The following is an 18019-nucleotide window of genomic DNA, read 5'->3' on the forward strand; positions in this document are numbered from 1 at the left end:
TAGTTCTACTGAATTAATCTGCAGTTTGACAAGATCCTCAGGTGACTTCCACGCACACTCGAGTTTCAGAAGCACTGATACTTGGCTGTACATTGGAGTCACATGGGGAATTTTTAAAACTATTGCCACTTGGGCCCACCCTCAGCGACTCTGATTTAATTGGTATTAGGTGTGGCCTGGGCTTGGGTTTTTTTTTTTTTTTTTTTTTTTAAACATCCCCAAAGTGATTCTAATTATACAGCAAAGGCTTGTGGTATTCAAACTTCATGTGTATCCACATCACCTGGGAATTTGGTAAAAATACAGAGGCCCAGCTCTTTCCTGCTTCAGCAAGCCTGGGTCTGTGTTCTTTACTAGCCCTCCAGTGATTCTGATCTACACATTTGGGGTTTTTAATCCCTGATCTGGAAGATAGTTTCCCACTTTGCTGGAAATCGTCATGTAAGCGAGAATGAAATGCCTTGCTGACTTGGAAGAAAATTGATCTACTAGATCTTTCAGTCATATGACTAAATGAGTGATTTATGAATACTTGTTTTTCACAAAGTGTGCCACTCTTGGTGTTTGCTCAGTGTTTCCCACATGTGATTTTTAAAATTAGTTGGTGAATTTCTGGTCTCTAAGACAAGTTTTTCTTTCCCTTTGGATTGTTAGAAGTATCATTCACATTTTGCTTTTCAGAATTGCTAGGAGTTCTGTTCACGACAGCTGGTAGCTTCACTGTCAGTTTGCCAGGTCCTTAAGGTACAAGTTGGAAAGACTCTGGATCAGAATGTTCTATAGTACGGAAGTGTCTCAGACTCAAGAAGAGCCCAACCCCTGTTCCCCAAATAGCCCTCAGTCAGTCAGATGCAGCCTGTCAGCTGGGGGCAGTTGGTGTGGAGGGGTGATTTAATGGTGTCTCTGGTACATTCAGATCCCGGCCCATTCCAGACTTTAGGCTACAGGGTCAGGAGTATTGCATTTGCCATAATTCTGTCATGGGAGCTGGGGAAGGGAATGGATAACTAGATGACTCTTTTCCATTTTCTTTTTTAAAATGTGCTGTTAAGTTTTATGTCAGCCAAAAAACTTTATTTTTGTGATCAGAAAACTTTTTGTATGCTAATGCAGCCAACTTTTGTTAGACCAGGAGTTTACTAGCTATTTGTTTCTGGGAAATAGGATAAGAATTGATGAAGGTTTGGGAAACATGTTAGTAAAAAACTCATTTTTCTCTGCAATAATTAATTGCTATTAAAAACATGTCACAGAACTGTCTTCCTTCTCTGATTATCAACTTCAGTTTCAATCCTTGTGTTTCCTACAGTAAAATTGTGGGTGGAACATGAAGTGAGTGTGGATTGCTTTTAACCTGTGATGATTTCAGGGCTTTACTAGGAAGTCAGCAGCATTTTCTATGGCTGTCCCTGCCCAGATAATGGCAGGTCTGAAATCAAAAGTCATCAAATATGACGTGGGAGAGGCGCAATCAACTTGTTTCTTAGTGGAGATTAAGTAGAGTCTGTGCGATCTCTCTGGCAGCAGTAGATAGGAAAAAATGAGACAAAAGAGCCCAGGAAAAGAAGGCTGTCTGAGCACTAGAAGGACACAGATTTGCAGCTGGTTCTCTTAACTGAGGACTTGTCCTAGTAGGAAGCTGTGATCCTGCTACGTTGTGCGGAAACAGCTTGAGAACCAGGACTCTCCGGGGGCTCCCCTTTCCGATAAACTTTAGAGGACCTTAGACAAAGAGGGGCTCTCTTGGTTTCACTTAAAGCAAGAAGATAACTTCTGGGCAGACTGATGCCATGCTTGGAAGCAAGGGCTTGGAGGCCAACCCTCAATAAACAGTTTCCCTCAGTGAAGGAGCTGGAGCCTCTGTGAGAAACTCTCCAAAAGCCTACAGCCTGGGATGCATTCCTGTGACAGGAGTCAGCAGTGCTTAAGTTTGCCACAGTGAGCTGAGCAAGCAGAAGCCCACCTCTTTCTTATTCTCCTAACCATGGAGGCAGACTCCATTGGAAGCTTGTTTCTTGTCGGTGAGCGGAGTAAAAATCAGTAGCCCACTGGGGCTTACACGGCAATGGGAGTGAGAAGGCACCTCTTTAAATATTCCTGGTAGGCTTAGGTGATGGCTCTAGACCGGCAATTGAGTATCACCACGATTTAGGCAAAATCCAAAGCCTGGGAGGTACCCTAGAGGCAACAAGAATGGGCTGGTTCCATAGATCCCGGGTGGCAAATTGAGAGAAAAGTATGGGAAAGATTGGGTCAAGAAGCATGAGACTTACTCCCAGTTCTAAGAAAGGCTGTGTGTTTCTGCCCGGCCTTATGTTCCTTGCTTCACGACTAGGCAAATGCTTAAATACAAAACTCAGAAAGGAGGGCACACAAAGCTGATGATAGAGAATCAGGCTATCATTAGAGAATTAGGCCCTTTACAGGTGTTAACTGTATTCAGTATATATTCACTAGGTGGGGAGGGGAGGTTTCTTCCCTTTTGAAGAGGGCGGAGGCTTGGAAAGGCATGGACTGGTGGAATTCGGTGTTTTGAAATTAATGCTGTCTGACCTTGTCTTTCCCTTTGGCTGTGTACTTAGCGTGTGTCAGTTCCTGGAGCTGTGTCAAAGCCCAGAAGGTGGCTTTGGAGGGGGCCCTGGCCAGTACCCACACCTTGCGCCCACGTACGCAGCAGTCAACGCGCTGTGCATCATTGGCACCGAAGAGGCCTATGATGTCATTAACAGGTACAGTCAAAGCCAGCAGAGCTGGACACCCAGCTGGGTTCCCGCCTGCTGACAGTTCACCGACCGTCACCATCTCCTGCCTCTCTCCTGTTCGTTTCTCAGAGAGAAGCTTCTCCAGTATTTGTACTCGCTGAAGCAACCCGATGGCTCTTTTCTCATGCATGTTGGAGGTGAGGTGGACGTGAGGTGAGTGGGGTTTTTCTCAGGCTGCTGCGTCAGCAGATCCTCGGGTTTATCTGCCATCAGAGATGCCAAGCCCGGGGAACAACACAGGGAAGCTGCTGCCTTGTCTCACCGAATGACATGCAGAGTAAAGCGTCAGTGACACAGTTCATAATCACTGCAAATACGATACAGATGTCCTCAGGGGTCACTGTCACTTGACTTCTTTTATGTAAATGCCAAAATATAAGTAACACAGAAACAAAATCAAATGCTTTTGTTTTAAAAGTGAAAAATACATTTGTTTGGTATGAAAGGATATACTGTAAGATGTAACTGTATAGTGTAATATAATCTTTCATCTCTCTGACATGGGAATGGGAGATATTTTCTGAATGAATTTGATGAAGTCATGAGAATGTTTACTGTGTGAGAATTGCTTTGGGTGGTGCAGAAACCCTTAGGGGCCAGTAGGGTGTATGAAAAACAGTTGCATGAACTGATTGGAACCAGCTGGCTCAAAATGATCATTTTTCTCAAGAATTACAAGTACCTAGCAAGTAGTTTACTCACCTGGCAGGAGGTTGCCTATGAAGCATATAGGGAATTCACTGAATTAGTCATTACTCAAAGGCAGTGGATCATTGAGATTTTATACCAGATTATTATTCCTTAGTCTGATAAATACATTTTTTATGAGGTTTCTATATCAAAGCCATCTTATTGCCTATTTGTAAATGTATTTTCCTCTACACAAGTTGATTAATATTCTGGCTTAACTATTGGTTTGAAAGTATAGGGGAAGAAAAAAACATGAAAGTTGTGGAGCACAAAACACGTTGCAGATAAAAGTAGGTAACCGGGCTGCAAAGACGTTCAGTGAAGGATATTCTTCTGTCTGTAACCTGTCTGTTCAAACCATAAAAGTAGACTAGGTATCTGGAGACCTAGGTACCTGGAGAACTGTCTCTCTACTCACAACACTTCTGACATGAAATGTCGGGGTGTTTTTTCCTCATATTAAACAGTTCCGACCCTAACTACCCAGAGTTAGCACAGACATCACAGGTTAAGGGCTCAGTCCCACAAGACTGCCCCCATCTCAGACAGTGGTCACAAGCAGTGGGTTCCCAAGTTACCCACACTTCTGCCTGACTTGGCTACAAATCAGGGGTTCCTACGACCCCCTCCTCATTTCAATAATTTGCTAGGAGAGCTCAGAGTACTCAGGAGAATTTTTTACTGTTTAACTAGTTTATTATAAAGGATGTCATAAAGGATACAAATGAACAGCCACATGAAGGGGTATATAGGGTGAGGGCTGGAAACGTCCAAGCGTAGGGACTTATGTCCCCATGACGTTGGGATGTGCCACCCTCCCAGCAGGCACAGGGGTGCGTCCACAGCCCAGAAGCTCCCCAGACTCCTTCATCTAGGGTTTTTATGGAGGCTCCACTATGTAGGCATGATTGATGAACTCATCGGCCATTGGTGATTAACTCAGTCTTCTGGGGAGTGGGCCTGAAAGTTCCAATCCTCGAATTCCATGGTTGGTGCCTCTGGCAACCAGCCCTCATCCTCCAGGAGTCACCTCATTAGCATAAACTCAGGTGTGGTCGAAGGGCACGTGTTGTGAATAACAAGACTCTCCTATCGCCCATCAGTCAGGAAATTCCACGGGTTTTATGAGCTCTGTGCTGAGGAGAAGACCAAATACATATTTCTTCTTATATCACAATATCCCGGTATCTGTTGTTAAAAGATAAATGGAGGCCTATTAACAATTCTCTGAATTTATTTGAGTAAAAATTGATTTGAATGAGGCAGCATCCCATCTAGCAGATAGAAAGGAGCCCTGAGGAGCTGTACAAAATGAGAAACTCTTATGGGCAGAAGGGAGCAGGGACAAGGAAGTTATTCCAGGCAAAAAAGCGGGTTGGCTATGTCCACCAGGCAGATCACCTCACTGGTGCTGATCAGGTGAGTCCTGATTGACGGGTTTAAGATTCCATTTCTGGGAGGGCAGAAACCATAATGAAGTCACGGTTTGGCAATGTGGAGTTTAGCATAAGGGACTCCCTTTTGGGCCTGTGGTCTTGTTTTTACACTGTGTATGCCAGTGAAGCCAATATAACTATTGAGGAAAAGCAGTATTTTGTTGACGTCTTAAGAAAAAAGTTAAAAAATGTTTTCCCCCTCTTGGTCTCTACATTTTCATCCTGTTCTACAGCTACTCCAAATTTAGCTTTTTAAAGTTTCCTGAGATTATAGGTGAAAGCAAACAAACCCTGGCAAGATTGCTTTGGCATTTTATCACATACCTTTTTCAGATATGATTACTCTCTAACTTATTCGTTCTGGTGCCGGTTTCCTTCTGTTTTCTTTTTTTTTTTCTATAAGAGGTGTCCATTGAATTCTGGCATTCAAAGAGGCCCAATAATTGTTTTTTTGTTTTTTTACTCACAAATAACCTGTGTATGTTTATTATTTATTTATTTATTTTTCTTATTAGTTATCCATTTTATACAGATCAGTGTATACATGTCAATCACAATCGCCCAATTCATCACACCACCACCACCACCCCCCCGCCGCTTTACCCCCTTGGTGTCCATACGTTTGTTCTCTACATCTATGTCTCAATTTCTGCTCTGCAAACTGGTTCATCTGTACCATTTTCTAGGTTCCACGTATATGCGTTAATATACAATATTTGTTTTTCTCTTTCTGACTTACTTCACTATGTATGACAGTCTCTAGATGCATCCACGTCTCTACACATGACCCAATTTCGTTCCTTTTTATGGCTGAGTAATATTCCATTCTATATATGTACCACATCTTCTTTATCCATTCATCTGTCGATGGGCATTTAGGTTGCTTTTAGGTTGCTTCCATGACCTAGCTATTGTAAATAGTGCTGCAATGAACATTGAGGTGCATGTGTCTTTTTTTTTTTTAAATAAATTTATTTATTTATTTATTTATTTATTTATTTATTCATTTATTTATTTTTGGCTGTGTTGGGTCTTCGTTGCTGTGCGTGGGCTTTCTCTAGTTGCGGTGAGCGGGGCTACTCTTCGTTGGTGAGCAGGGGCTGCTCTTAGTTGTGGTGCGCGGGCTTCTCATTGTCATGGCTTCTCTTCTTGCGGAGCACGGGCTCTAGGTGCGCAGGCTTCAGTAGTTGTGGCACGTGGGCTCAGTAGTTGTGGCTTGCGGTCTCTAGAGCTCAGGCTCAGTAGTTGTGGCACACGGGCTTAGTTGCTTCGTGGCATGTGGGAACTTCCCAGACCAGGGCTCAAACCCGTGTACCCTGCATTGGCAGGCGGATTCTTAACCACTGTGCCACCAGGGAAGCCTGCATGTGTCTTTTTGAATTATGGTTTTCTCTGGGTATATGCCCAGTAGTGGGATTGCTGGGTCATATGGTAATTCTATTTTTAGTTCTTTAAGGAACCTCCATACTGTTCTCCACAGTGGCTGTATCAATTTACATTCCCACCAACAGTGCAAGAGGGTTCCCTTTTCTCCACACCCTCTCCAGCATTTGTTGTTTGTAGATTTTCTGATGATGCCCATTCTAACTGGTGTGAGGTGATACCTCACTGTAGTTTTCATTTGCATTTCTCTAATAATTAGTGATGTTGAGCAGCTTTTCATGTGCTTCTTGGCCATCTGTATGTCTTCATTGGAGAAATGTCTATTTAGGTCTTCTGCCCATTTTTGGATTGGGTTGTTTGTTTTTTTAATATTGAGCTGCATGAGCTGTTTATATATTTTGGAGATTAATCCTTTGTCCGATGATTCATTTGCAAATATTTCCTCCCATTCTGAGGGTTGTCTTTCCGTCTTGTTTATGGTTTCCTTTGCTGTGCAAAAGCTTTTAGGTTTCATTAGGTCCCATTTGTTTATTTTTGTTTTTATTTCCATTACTCTAGGAGGTGGATCAAAAAATATTTTGCTGTGATTTATGTCAGAGTGTTCTTCCTGTGTTTTCCTCTAAGAGTTTTATAGTGCCTGGTCTTACATTTAGGTCTCTAATCCATTTTGAGTTTATTTTTGTGTGTGGTGTTAGGGAGTGTTCTAATTTCATTCTTTTACATGTAGCTGTCCAGTTTTCCCAGCACCACTTATTGAAGAGACTGTCTTTTCTCCATTGTATATCCTTGCCTCCTTTGTCATAGATTAGTTGACCATATGTGCGTGGGTTTATCTCTGGGCTTTCTATCCTGTTCCATTGATCTATATTTCTGTTTTTGTGCCACTACCATGTTGTCTTGATTACTGTAGCTTTGTAGTATAGTCTGAAGTCAGGGCGTCTGATTCCTCCAGCTCCGTTTTTTTCCCTCAAGACTGCTTTGGCTATTCGGGGTCTTTTGTGTCTCCATACAAATTTTAAGATTTTTTGTTCTAGTTCTGTAAAAAATGCCATTGGTAATTTGATAGGGATTGCATTGAATCTGTAGATTGCTTTGGGTAGTATAGTTATTTTCACAATACTGATTTTTCCAATCCAAGAACATGGTATATCTCTCCATCTGTTGGTATCATCTTTAATTTCTTTCATCAGTGTCTTATAGTTTTCGGCATACAGGTCTTTTGTCTCCCTAGGTAGGTTTATTCCTAGGTATTTTATTCTTTTGTTGGAATGGTAAATAGGAGTGTTTCCTTAATTTCTCTTTCAGATTTTTCATCATTAGTGTATAGGAATGCAAGAGATTTCTGTGCATTAATTTTGTATCCTGCAACTTTACCAAATTCATTGATTAGCTCTAGTAGTTTTCTGGTGGCATCTTTAGGCTTCTCTATGTATAGTATCGTGTCATCTGCAAACAGTGACAGTTTTTTTTTTTTTCAAGAATTTTACAGTAATCTTTTTTTTTATTTATTTATTTATTTTTATATTTATTTTTGGCTGTGTTGGGTCTTCGTTTCTGTGCGAGGGCCCTCTCCAGCTGTGGCAAGCGGGGGCCACTCTTCATCGCGGTGCACGGGCCTCTTCACTATCGCGGCCTCTCTTGTTGCGGAGCACAGGCTCCAGACGCGCAGGCTCAGTAGTTGTGATGTGCAGGCTCAGTATTTGTGGCTCACGGGCCCAGTTGCTCCGCGGCATGTGGGATCCTCCCAGACCAGGGCCCGAACCTGCGTCCCCTGCATTAGCAGGCAGACCCTCAACCACTGCGCCACCAGGGAAGTTTTATCATAAATGGCTGTTGAATTTTGTCAGAAACTTTTTCTGCATCTATTGAGATGATCATATGGTTTTTATTCTTCAGTTTGTTAATATGGTGTATCACATTGATTGATTTGCATATATTGAAGAATCCTTGCATCTCTGGGATGAATCCCACTTGATCATGGTATATGATCCTTTTAATGTATTGTTGGATTCTGTTTGCTAGTATTTTGTTGAGGATTTTTGCATCTATATTCATCAGTGATATTGGTCTGTAATTTTATTTTTTTGTAGTGTCTTTGTCTGGTTTTGGTATCAGGGTGATGGTGGCCTCATAGAATGAGTTTGGGAGTTTTCCTTCCTCTGCAATTTTTTGGAAGAGTTTGAGAAGGATGGGTGTTAGCTCTTCTCTAAATGTTTGATAGAATTCACCTGTGAAGCCATCTGGTCCTGGACTTTTGTTTGTTGGAAGATTTTTAATCACAGTTTCAATTTCATTACTTGTGATTGGTCTGTTCATATTTTCTATTTCTTCCTGGTTCAGTCTTGGAAGGTTATACCTTTCTAAGAATTTGTCCATTTCTTCCAGGTTGTCTGTTTTATTGGCATAGAGTTGCTTGTAGTAGTCTCTTAGGATGCTTTGTATTTCTGCGGTGTCTGTTGTAACTTCTCCTTCTTCATTTCTAATTTTATTGATTTGAGTCCTCTCCCTCTTTTTCTTGATGAGTCTGGCTAATGGTTTATCAGTTTTGTTGATCTTCTTAAAGAACCAGCTTTTAGTTTTATTGATCTTTGCTATTGTTTTCTTTGTTTCTATTTCATTTATTTCCCCTCTGATCTTTATGATTTCTTTCCATCTTCTAACTTTGAGTTTTGTTTGTTCTTCTTTCTCTAGTTCCTTTAGGTGTAAGGTGAGATTGTTTGAGATTTTTCTTGTTTCTTGAGGTAGGCTTGTATTGCTATAAACTTCCTTCTTAGAACTGCTTTTGCTGCATCCCATAGGTTTTGGGTCGTCGTGTTTTCATTGTCATTTGTCTCTAGGTATTTTTTGATTTCCTCTTTGATTTCTTCAGTGATCTCTTGGTTATTTAGTAATGCATTGTTTAGCTTCCATGTGTTTGTGTTTTTTTCCCTGTAATTGATTTCTAATCGCAAAGCGTTGTGGTCAGAAAAGATGCTTGATATGATTTCAATTTTCTTAAATTTACTGAGGCTTCATTTGTGACCCTAGATGTGATCTATCCTGGAGAATGTTCCATGTGCACTTGAGAAGAAAGTGTAATCTGCTGTTTTTGGATGAAATGTCCTATAAATATCAATTAAATGTATCTGGTCTATTGTGTCATTTAAAGCTTCTGTTTCCTTATTTATTTTCATTTTGGATGATCTGTCCATTGGTGTAAGTGAGGTGTTAAAGTCCCCCACAATTACTGTCTTGCTGTCAATTTCCTCTTTTATAGCTGTTAGCAGTTGCCTTATGTATTGAGGTGCTCCTATGTTGGGTGCATCTATATTTATAATTGTTATATCTTCTTCTTGGATTGATCCCTTGATCATTACGTAGTGTCCTTCCTTGTCTCTTGTAACATTCTTTATTTTAAAGTTTATTTTATCTGATACGAGTATTGCTACTCCAGCTTTCTTTTGATTTCCATTTGCATGGAATATCTTTTTCCATCCCCTTACTTTCAGTCTGTATGTGTCCCTAGGTCTGAAGTGGGTCTCTTGTAGACAGCATATATATGGGTCTTGTTTTTGTATCCATTAAGCAAGCCTGTGTCTTTTGGTTGGAGCATTTAATCCATTCATGTTTAAAGTAATTATCGATATGTATGTTCCTATGACCATTTTCTTAATTGTTTTGGGTTTGTTTCTGTAGGTCTTTTTCTTCTCTTGTGTTTCCCACTTAGAGAAGTTCCTTTAGCATTTGTTGTAGAGCTGGTTTGGTGGTGCTGAATTCTCTTAGCTTTTGCTCGTCTGTAAAGCTTTTGATTTCTCCAAAGAATCTGAATGAGATCCTTGCTGGGTAGAGTAATCTTGGTTGTAGGTTCTTCCCTTTCATCACTTTAAAGTGATGCCACTTTAGTGGCACTTCATGCCACTCCCTCCTGGCTTGTAGAGTTTCTGCTGAGAAATCAGCTGTTAACCTTATGGGAGTTCCCTTGTATGTTATTTGTCATTTTTTCCCTTGCTGCTTTCAATAATTTTTCTTTGTCTTTAATTTTTGCCCATTTGATTTCTGTGTGTCTTGGCGTGTTTCTTCTTGGGTTTATCCTGTATGGGACTCTCTGCACTTCCTGGACTTGGGTGGCTATTTCCTTTCCCATGTTAGGGAAGTTTTTGACTATAATCTCTTCAAATATTTTCTCGGGTCCTTTCTCTCTCTCTTCTCCTTCTGGGACCCCTATAATGTGAATGTTGTTGCATTTAATGTTGTCCCAGAGGTCTCTTAGGCTGTCTTCATTTCTTTTCATTCTTTATTCTGTTCTGCAGCAGTGAATTCCACCATTCTGTCTTCCAGGTCACTTATCCATTCTTCTGCCTCAGTTATTCTGCTATTGATTCCTTCTAGTGTAGTTTTCATTTCACTTATTGTATTGTTCATTTCTGTTTTTTTGTTCTTTAATTCTTCTAGAACTGTTAAACAGTTCTTGCATCTTCTCGGTCTTTGCCTCCATTCTTTTTCCGAGGTCCTGGATCATCTTCACTATCATTATTCTGAATTATTTTTCTGGAAGATTGCCTATCTCCATTTCATTTAGTTGTTTTTCTGGGGTTTTATCTTGTTCCTTCATCTGGGACATAGCCCTCTGCCTTTTCATCTTGTCTATCTTTCTCTCCTTCTGTTTTCTTATTCATATCTGCTAGACAAATGCTAGGAAGCCCCTCCAATAAAATAGGTTTGTTTCACTGAAGAGCACTGTAGCCATATTCCTCCTCTACCCGAGCTCCTCTGGTAATGTTCTGCCATTCGAGCCATGCTTTTCATTTACAGAGGATTAAAGATGTGAATGATGGATGAAACCTAGCAGGTCTCATGCAGTTTCCCTGCTTTGGGTGGTTTCTAGTGCCCCAGTTCCATCACTTTTCACTTTGTCTTCCTTTAATTGTCTTTGCCTGGAAGTGTCAGCCGTTACTCCTGAGTGCTGTTGAGTGGATTTGACCTCAAGAGAAGCAGCAGTTGATGGGGACAGTTTGGCATCTGGAGGCTAGCTTGTCTCATTCTGGGTTAGGCAGAACTGGTCTCTTGATCTTTCAGGTCTGTCACAACTCCTTCCAGTTTCTGATATGAGCTTATTCAGACATTCACAGCTCCTGTGGACTGCCACTAATCCAGCTGCAATGAACTCATAGCAAGCAACATTTTTTTTTAAATTAATTAATTTATTTATGGCTGTGTTGGGTCTTCGTTTCTGTGCGAAGGCTTTCTCTAGTTGTGGCAAGCGGAGGCCACTCTTCATCGCGGTGCGCGGGCCTCTCACTATCGCGGCCTCTCTTGTTGCGGAGCACAGGCTCCAGATGCGCAGGCTCAGTAGTTGTGGCTCACGGGCCTAGCTGCTCCGCGGCATGTGGGATCTTCCCAGACCAGGGCTCGAACCCATGTCCCCCGCATTGGCAGGCAGATTCTCAACCACTGCGCCACCAGGGAAGCCCAGCAAGCACCATTTTTTTCTCAGTTCTTAAGAAAGGAGCAGTTATGTACTCCTGACCTCATAATCTAGATTATATAACCGGGAGCATCCTGGGCGGGTAGTGGGGAGATAGGAACCCAGCATTTGCAAAAGTTTTGGCGACAGAGCATAGAGTGTGTTCAGGAAAGGAGAAGTTCAGTGTTGCTGAAGTGCAGAGGCCTGGTGGGCAGGGGGAGAAATGAAGCTGGACTGCCAGGTTGGGAATAGCCAGCGGGGCCCCGAAGTCTTGTGACTTGGATTTGGGTAACAGCAGAGAGGATGGAAGGTAGTGGACAAATCTGAGAGATGTGACGTCTGGATAGAGGGAGAGAGGAAGAAGATGCTCGAAAAAGGTGTGTTTTGTTCGCTCCCCGTCTCAGTGTGAGATCTGGCAGCAGGTCTCAGGTCTTCCATTTATGAGGCGACTGCATTGTATTCGCCGCCTCCCTACCTCAGAGGTTATGTTTGGATTCAAGAGCAAATACCTTTGAAGCCCTTTGAGAGGCTTGAGACCTGAGAGCAGTCAGGTCAGACTTTCGAAGTTAGCTTACGGTAGATAGTAACATTTGGCAGAAAGGACTCTTCATGCTTCTGATGCCCGCTGGTATAACTCAGCCTCTGCTGTGCCTTTGGCCTGCGTGAGCAGGCTGATAAAAATGCTGGGAGGAGAATAATGCCTGTGGCTCACTGGAAAGCCTCAGTGCACTTGGCTTAGTGTTATGTCCATATTGAACAATACGGAAGCTGGACCCTTCTCTCTCCTCCCTTTTATATTCCTTAGGAGCCCTTAGAAAAAGGATCTGTAAACAGAATTAGAACAAACTGGTTTTGTCTTCAACATAAAACAGAGCTGAGATGTTGGATGTTTGAAAAGACCCTGGAAGGGAAGAAAAGACAGTTTGTAGACGTGTTCCATAATAGAGGGATCAGCTGAAATAAAAGGTGTCCTGAGAAGAATTAGGGCTGGCAGGATGGAATGACAAGAATTATTCCAAATCATGTAGGATAACATGGGGGGGAAAAAGAAAAAAGACATGTTCTTTCTTTTCTCTTTAAAGAGTATATGTGTGTGTGTGTGTGTGTGTGTGTGTGTGTGTGTACTGGTGGGATGCTTGAAATCAAAACCCTTTTCTTGCTCTAGAAACCTAAGGAATGGATCTGAGTGGGCTCATATATTCTGGTCCCTCTTGCCTGGTCTAAGCAGCCAGTGTGGTCTGGCGGCCTGCTTTGGAGTTGTGTCTGTTTGGAAAAGATACAGTTAACCTTTAACTTGTCCATGCCGTAAACAGACAAGTCCTGGACCTAAAAACAGTACTGACAACTGAATGAGCATGTCAGAAATACCTGAATGACAGCATGGAATTTTGGGAGCCATTGTAGGTCTTTGAAAGAAGAGCTGAATTCACTGTCAACAGGAATTGTTATGGCTGTTATTTCGTCTGGTGTAGATTTGACCATGTGGAGGTAGGGAGAATAGAATGTCATGTTCTTTCACTGAGGCTGTGCCATGAGCAACTCTATCAAAATAGAATGTCAGAGCTCCTGGTTGGAGACCCAGGAGGACTGACAGTGGGCTTGGAGTGAGGACAGGCAGTGATCACAGCTTACGAGGCAGAGAGCAATCCGCCCAAAAAGTTCAGTGAGCCTTGTTCAAGCTCCTCCTTAAAGCTTAATACTTTCCCCTCTATTTCTGTCCTTCCAGAAGTGCGTACTGTGCCGCCTCGGTAGCTTCTCTGACCAACATCATCACTCCAGACCTGTTTGAGGGCACTGCTGAATGGATCGCAAGGTGAGAGAAGCTGGGATTTGTCCTGCCTCTTAGACAGCAGGCGGTCAAGACTTCTGAAAAATAAAGTACAGAAGGAACAGAGAAGGGAATATAAAATTACAAGACATGTCTGGGTTGAAGGATTGTGCATTTCAAAAATACTTTAAAAGTTTTCTTCTTTTCCAAACTTTCTTTAATGTGATTGGCAAGGATCAAAACCTTGGGTAAACAGTATTGGTCAGCGCCTAAATGGATTTAAACCAGTTTGGAGGGCAATTTGGAAATATCTCAAAGATGCCCTTGCTGATGACCCCAAAATTCCACTTCTCCAGAAACTCACACCACATGCATGAGAGAGACAAACATAGGACTTGTTTATAATAGTAAAACGCTGGAAACAGATTAAATGTTCACAAGCACAAGATGGATAAGTGAGTTGTGGTGTAGTCATACTGAAATATAATATAGCAATTAAAATGAATGAACTAGAGTTACATGTATCAATATGGGTAAATCTCAAAAACACTGTTGAGGGGAAAAAAAGGATGTTAAAGAAAACATGCAGATCACATTTGCTTAAAATTTGAAAACATACAAAACAATTCTATACTGTTTATGGGAAGAGGCACATGTAGTAATATAAAAACATGCTGGGAAGGATAAACACCAAATTCAGGATGGTGGTTACTTCGGGGGAGAAAGTAAAGAAAATGAGATTAAGGGAGGTCTGTACTCAGGAGACTTCAATTGTATCTGTAATTGTTTGTTTAAAATAAAAAAACCTGAAATGCATATGGCTAAATCAAAGCTAGGTGTTAGGTACATGTATGTTCTATATATTATTTGCTATTCTTTCCTGGATCCTTCAAATTATTTCATAATTTAAAAAAAAGGTATAGTAGATTTATACGTACTATTGAGGAATTATATCCAAGCTGTATTGTTTTATTTTTTACATTTTAATTTTTATCAAAGTAGTACTTACTACTATGAAAATACAATTTTCAGCTAAACCAAATGAGATACTATGATCATATTTACTTTTTTTGTATAACTTCTACTTTCCTGGAATTAATTATTACTTCTTAATTCCCGAATTTTCTGCCAGAGCTATAAAATTATTCTCAGTACAGTTGAACACTTCAGGTAATGTATCAGTTCTCTTGTGTGTGTGTGTGTGTGTGTATGTTTGTGTGTGTGTGTGTGTGCATGTGCGTTTTGAGTTATCCCTCCTGGGGCCTCTGCCCTCCTGCTTCAGACTGGACAGATTGCTCTCAGCTTGCTGCACAGCAGGCATCCAGAAGCTTCCTTTCAGCATGAAATTCACTTCACTTCTCTGCTTTGTTAAAGCCCCGTCCTCCTTTTTCTTGGTTTACTCACTCATTTTAATGAATCACATATCGTATTCCAACAGATCCCCAGGAAGAGAACTTCGGAGGTACATTTTAAAGATTTTGCATGTATTTTTATTCTAGTCTCACACTTGATTTATAGTTAATTTGGTTAGAGACTTCTAAATTGGAAACTGGATAAATTGTATTCCTTCAGAATTTTTAAGCATTGCTCCATTATCTTCTGGCTACCAGTGTCATTGTTAAAAAGGCTGATAATAATGGTAACCAGCATTTACTGAGGATTTGGTATGTAATACTCAATAGTAAGGGAGCAATAGTTTAAAGATTGAGAGTATATAGCCTTTTGATCCAGATTACCTGGGTTTGGTTCTTTTTTATACTTTCTGTTTTTCTCAGTTGAGATTTCCCATCTTTTCATTCATTACAAGTGTATTTTTCTTCACTTCACTGAGGTAAATATAAAATTATAATATCTACTTTAAAATTCTTGCCTGGTCATTTCAACATCTGGCTGTCTTGGAGTTGACATGTCTCACTTGCCTGAGTGTCTATGTCAAGTAATATTTGGACTGTACCCTGGACATTGTGATGTTATATTGTAGAGATTGGATTCTGTTAGATTGCTTTAAAGAGTGTTGATATTTTTCCTTTAGCAGGCAATCAACTTGGTTAGACACACCTGCAGTGGGCAGGGGCTCAGGTCTTGGATCCGTTCTTGGTCAGAAGCTGCTTTCAGTTTGCCCAATGCATGTGTGATTCAGGGTCAGGTAAAATTTTAAGCAAAGTTTAAACATGGAATTTGGGTTTTCCTTCTCTGGCTCTCCTCTTTCTGGGATTCCTCCTCAATTACTGTCAGCCTGGTTCTTCTTGCCAGAAACATGGTGGGCCTTCTGTTAGCTTCAGCTGCCTTCCCCTGACCTGCTGCTACCACTGTTAGGTGACTGTAGCCATCCTCAGGGCATATCAGGAAGAAAAAAAATAGGGAGGGGGAGGGGAGGGACTGACTGCTCCAACTTTCAAATCCCCAGCTTTTTTCAGTTTGCTTAGCCCTCAGGAAGTTGTTTTAGTGTGTTTTGTCCAGAGTATATAGTTATTTGCAGGATTGGTTTGTTAGGCACTTAACTAGATGTGAAATTCTGACTGCCTGGGTTTGAAGCCCAGTTTTGTCATTTATTAGCTTTGTGCCTTGGATAAATTGTTTAACTTCTCCATGTCATAGTTTCCGTATATAGCAAATGATGGGATATTGAATTTGACATTAAGCTAAAATACAAAGAAATTAAGCGACCAAAACCTGTTAGGGTAACCACTGTGCTTCACTGCCTCCCAATCTACTGTATTCCCAATCCATTGTTTGTTTTTGTTTTGTTTCTCTTATTCTTGCTGTTTGAAAAATTCATGATGATGAACCATGATAATGGATTTCTTTTTCCATTCATTGTGCTGGGCACTCAGCAGTTATCTTCAATCTAGAATTGCATGTACTTTACTTCCAAGAAACTTTATTATTTCTTTGATAACTTCTTCCCCTCCATTTTCTTTGTTTGCTCTTTTTATAACATCCAATAAGTGGAATTGGTCTTCTAATTTTTCAAAAATTTTTTACCTATCTTTCATCTCTTCATCTTTCTTATTGTGCTTTCTAAGAGATTCCCTTACCTTTTATCTTCTAATCCCTCTGTTGAGTTTTTATTTCTGCAGTTCTATTTTAACTTTTAATCTCCATTTATAAAGAATACTTCCTTTTTATATTCTCTCCTTTTCTTGTTTCAGGGATATTTGTCCTTGCAGTGTTTTTATTTTGTATATAATATTTTATCTAAAGATATAACTTAAAGTTTACTTCTGCGCCCTACATTATTTCCTCCAATTTATTTTTGTTTATTTGTCTTATTTTTGTTTCATGTTTTACATAAAAGTCTCTTTCATGGAAGAGACTTTGCTCAAATGTCTGGTGTTCATATATAAGTGTCAGGTGCTAAAAAAACTGTGTGTGCCAGGGTGGGCTGGGATGCAGCCATTCATGGGGGAATTCTCATATATCAATATCTGTAGGGTTTTTCCCTTGGGCTTATCCATTTCCCTAGAGAAGAATCTTCCAGATTTCTGGTTGGGGTATGAAGTTAGCAGCCAGCTTTGTGAAACACTCATAGGGAAAGGGGTTGAGGGTGCCTGTGCTCAGATCTTAGACTCACTTAATCCCCCCGCTCAGTACAGTGCCTCCGCCTGCTCTCAGCTGTGCTGTAAATCCTGGAATTCAGTTCCTCTTCATTCAGCCCCTGAAACCTCCCATCTCCTGCTGGGTACCTGGAGGTATAGCTGATTCTCTTATAAATTTACCACCAGTCAACTTGGTTCAAACTCATCCCACTTTAGGGGTACCTTGTGTCCCCCGGCTTGTCATCGGAACATATCACCTTGCTTTCTATTTCTTCTTCCCTCTTTTCCTCCCAGGGCTGGTGTAGGTTTCTCGGTTCTGTTAAGTCAGTTACGTCTTATCTCTCTCCTTTTCCAGCTTTCACAATTTTGTTATCTCCTGTCTGTATTCATATCCTCTCCTATTCTCTTTACCCTTGTGGGTTTATCCTTTTTTAAAATTCCTTTACTTTCATTTTACTGGACTCTTGTGTTCAATCAGTTATATTTAACTAGAAGATACTCCCAAAGAATTTTTCTAAATTGCTCTCATGCATGTAAAAACAAAGGGATGGAAAGTGGAATATGTAAATAAATGTATATTGTGTGTGTATGCATGTGTGTATGTGTGGAGAGAAAGAGAGACTGAGACATAGAAACTCAGCTGGTGAGAGGAACTAGGAGGCCAGGCTCAGCAGGAGTCGTAACTTTTTATTGTTTATTCTTTTATACTGTTTTATTTTTATTTTTTTAACTCAAAAAACATTTTTAAAGGTAAGTTAAGAAAAAAAAAATTCAGAGGTCCCTTGCATGTTCTTCACTCATCACACCTTTCAAACTTGAGCTGTTCCTATGCTCCATGAAGCCAAATGCACTGGAAAGAAAACTTGGATTGTGTGTCTTTGGGTGGTGGTGGGGTTAGGGGATAGAGGATGCTGGAGAATCTGTTCAGGGGATGGTAGCCAGTTCTTGACTCTGCACTCTGTGCTGTGATCTCCCTGGGCCTTGGGCCTCTCTGAAAA

General features: G+C 40.9%; 1 protein-coding gene across 3 annotated transcripts in view; it reads left to right on the forward strand.

The window, feature by feature from the left end:
• FNTB (farnesyltransferase, CAAX box, beta) overlaps positions 1-18019 on the forward strand; it is a 74502-nt gene that overhangs the window by 38206 nt on the left and 18277 nt on the right. For all 3 annotated transcript variants that reach the window (XR_009699434.1, XM_061180914.1, XM_061180915.1), the window contains exons 5-7: positions 2583-2729; positions 2832-2915; positions 13441-13527. Coding sequence is in view for 2 of the 3 variants with exons in the window: in XM_061180914.1 (XP_061036897.1) it covers positions 2583-2729; positions 2832-2915; positions 13441-13527 (318 nt within the window). In the remaining variant the exon portion in view is untranslated. The remainder of the gene's footprint in view (positions 1-2582; positions 2730-2831; positions 2916-13440; positions 13528-18019) is intronic.

This window comes from Eubalaena glacialis, chromosome 2 (genome assembly GCF_028564815.1).
Source record: "Eubalaena glacialis isolate mEubGla1 chromosome 2, mEubGla1.1.hap2.+ XY, whole genome shotgun sequence".
Classification (NCBI taxonomy): domain Eukaryota; kingdom Metazoa; phylum Chordata; class Mammalia; order Artiodactyla; family Balaenidae; genus Eubalaena; species Eubalaena glacialis.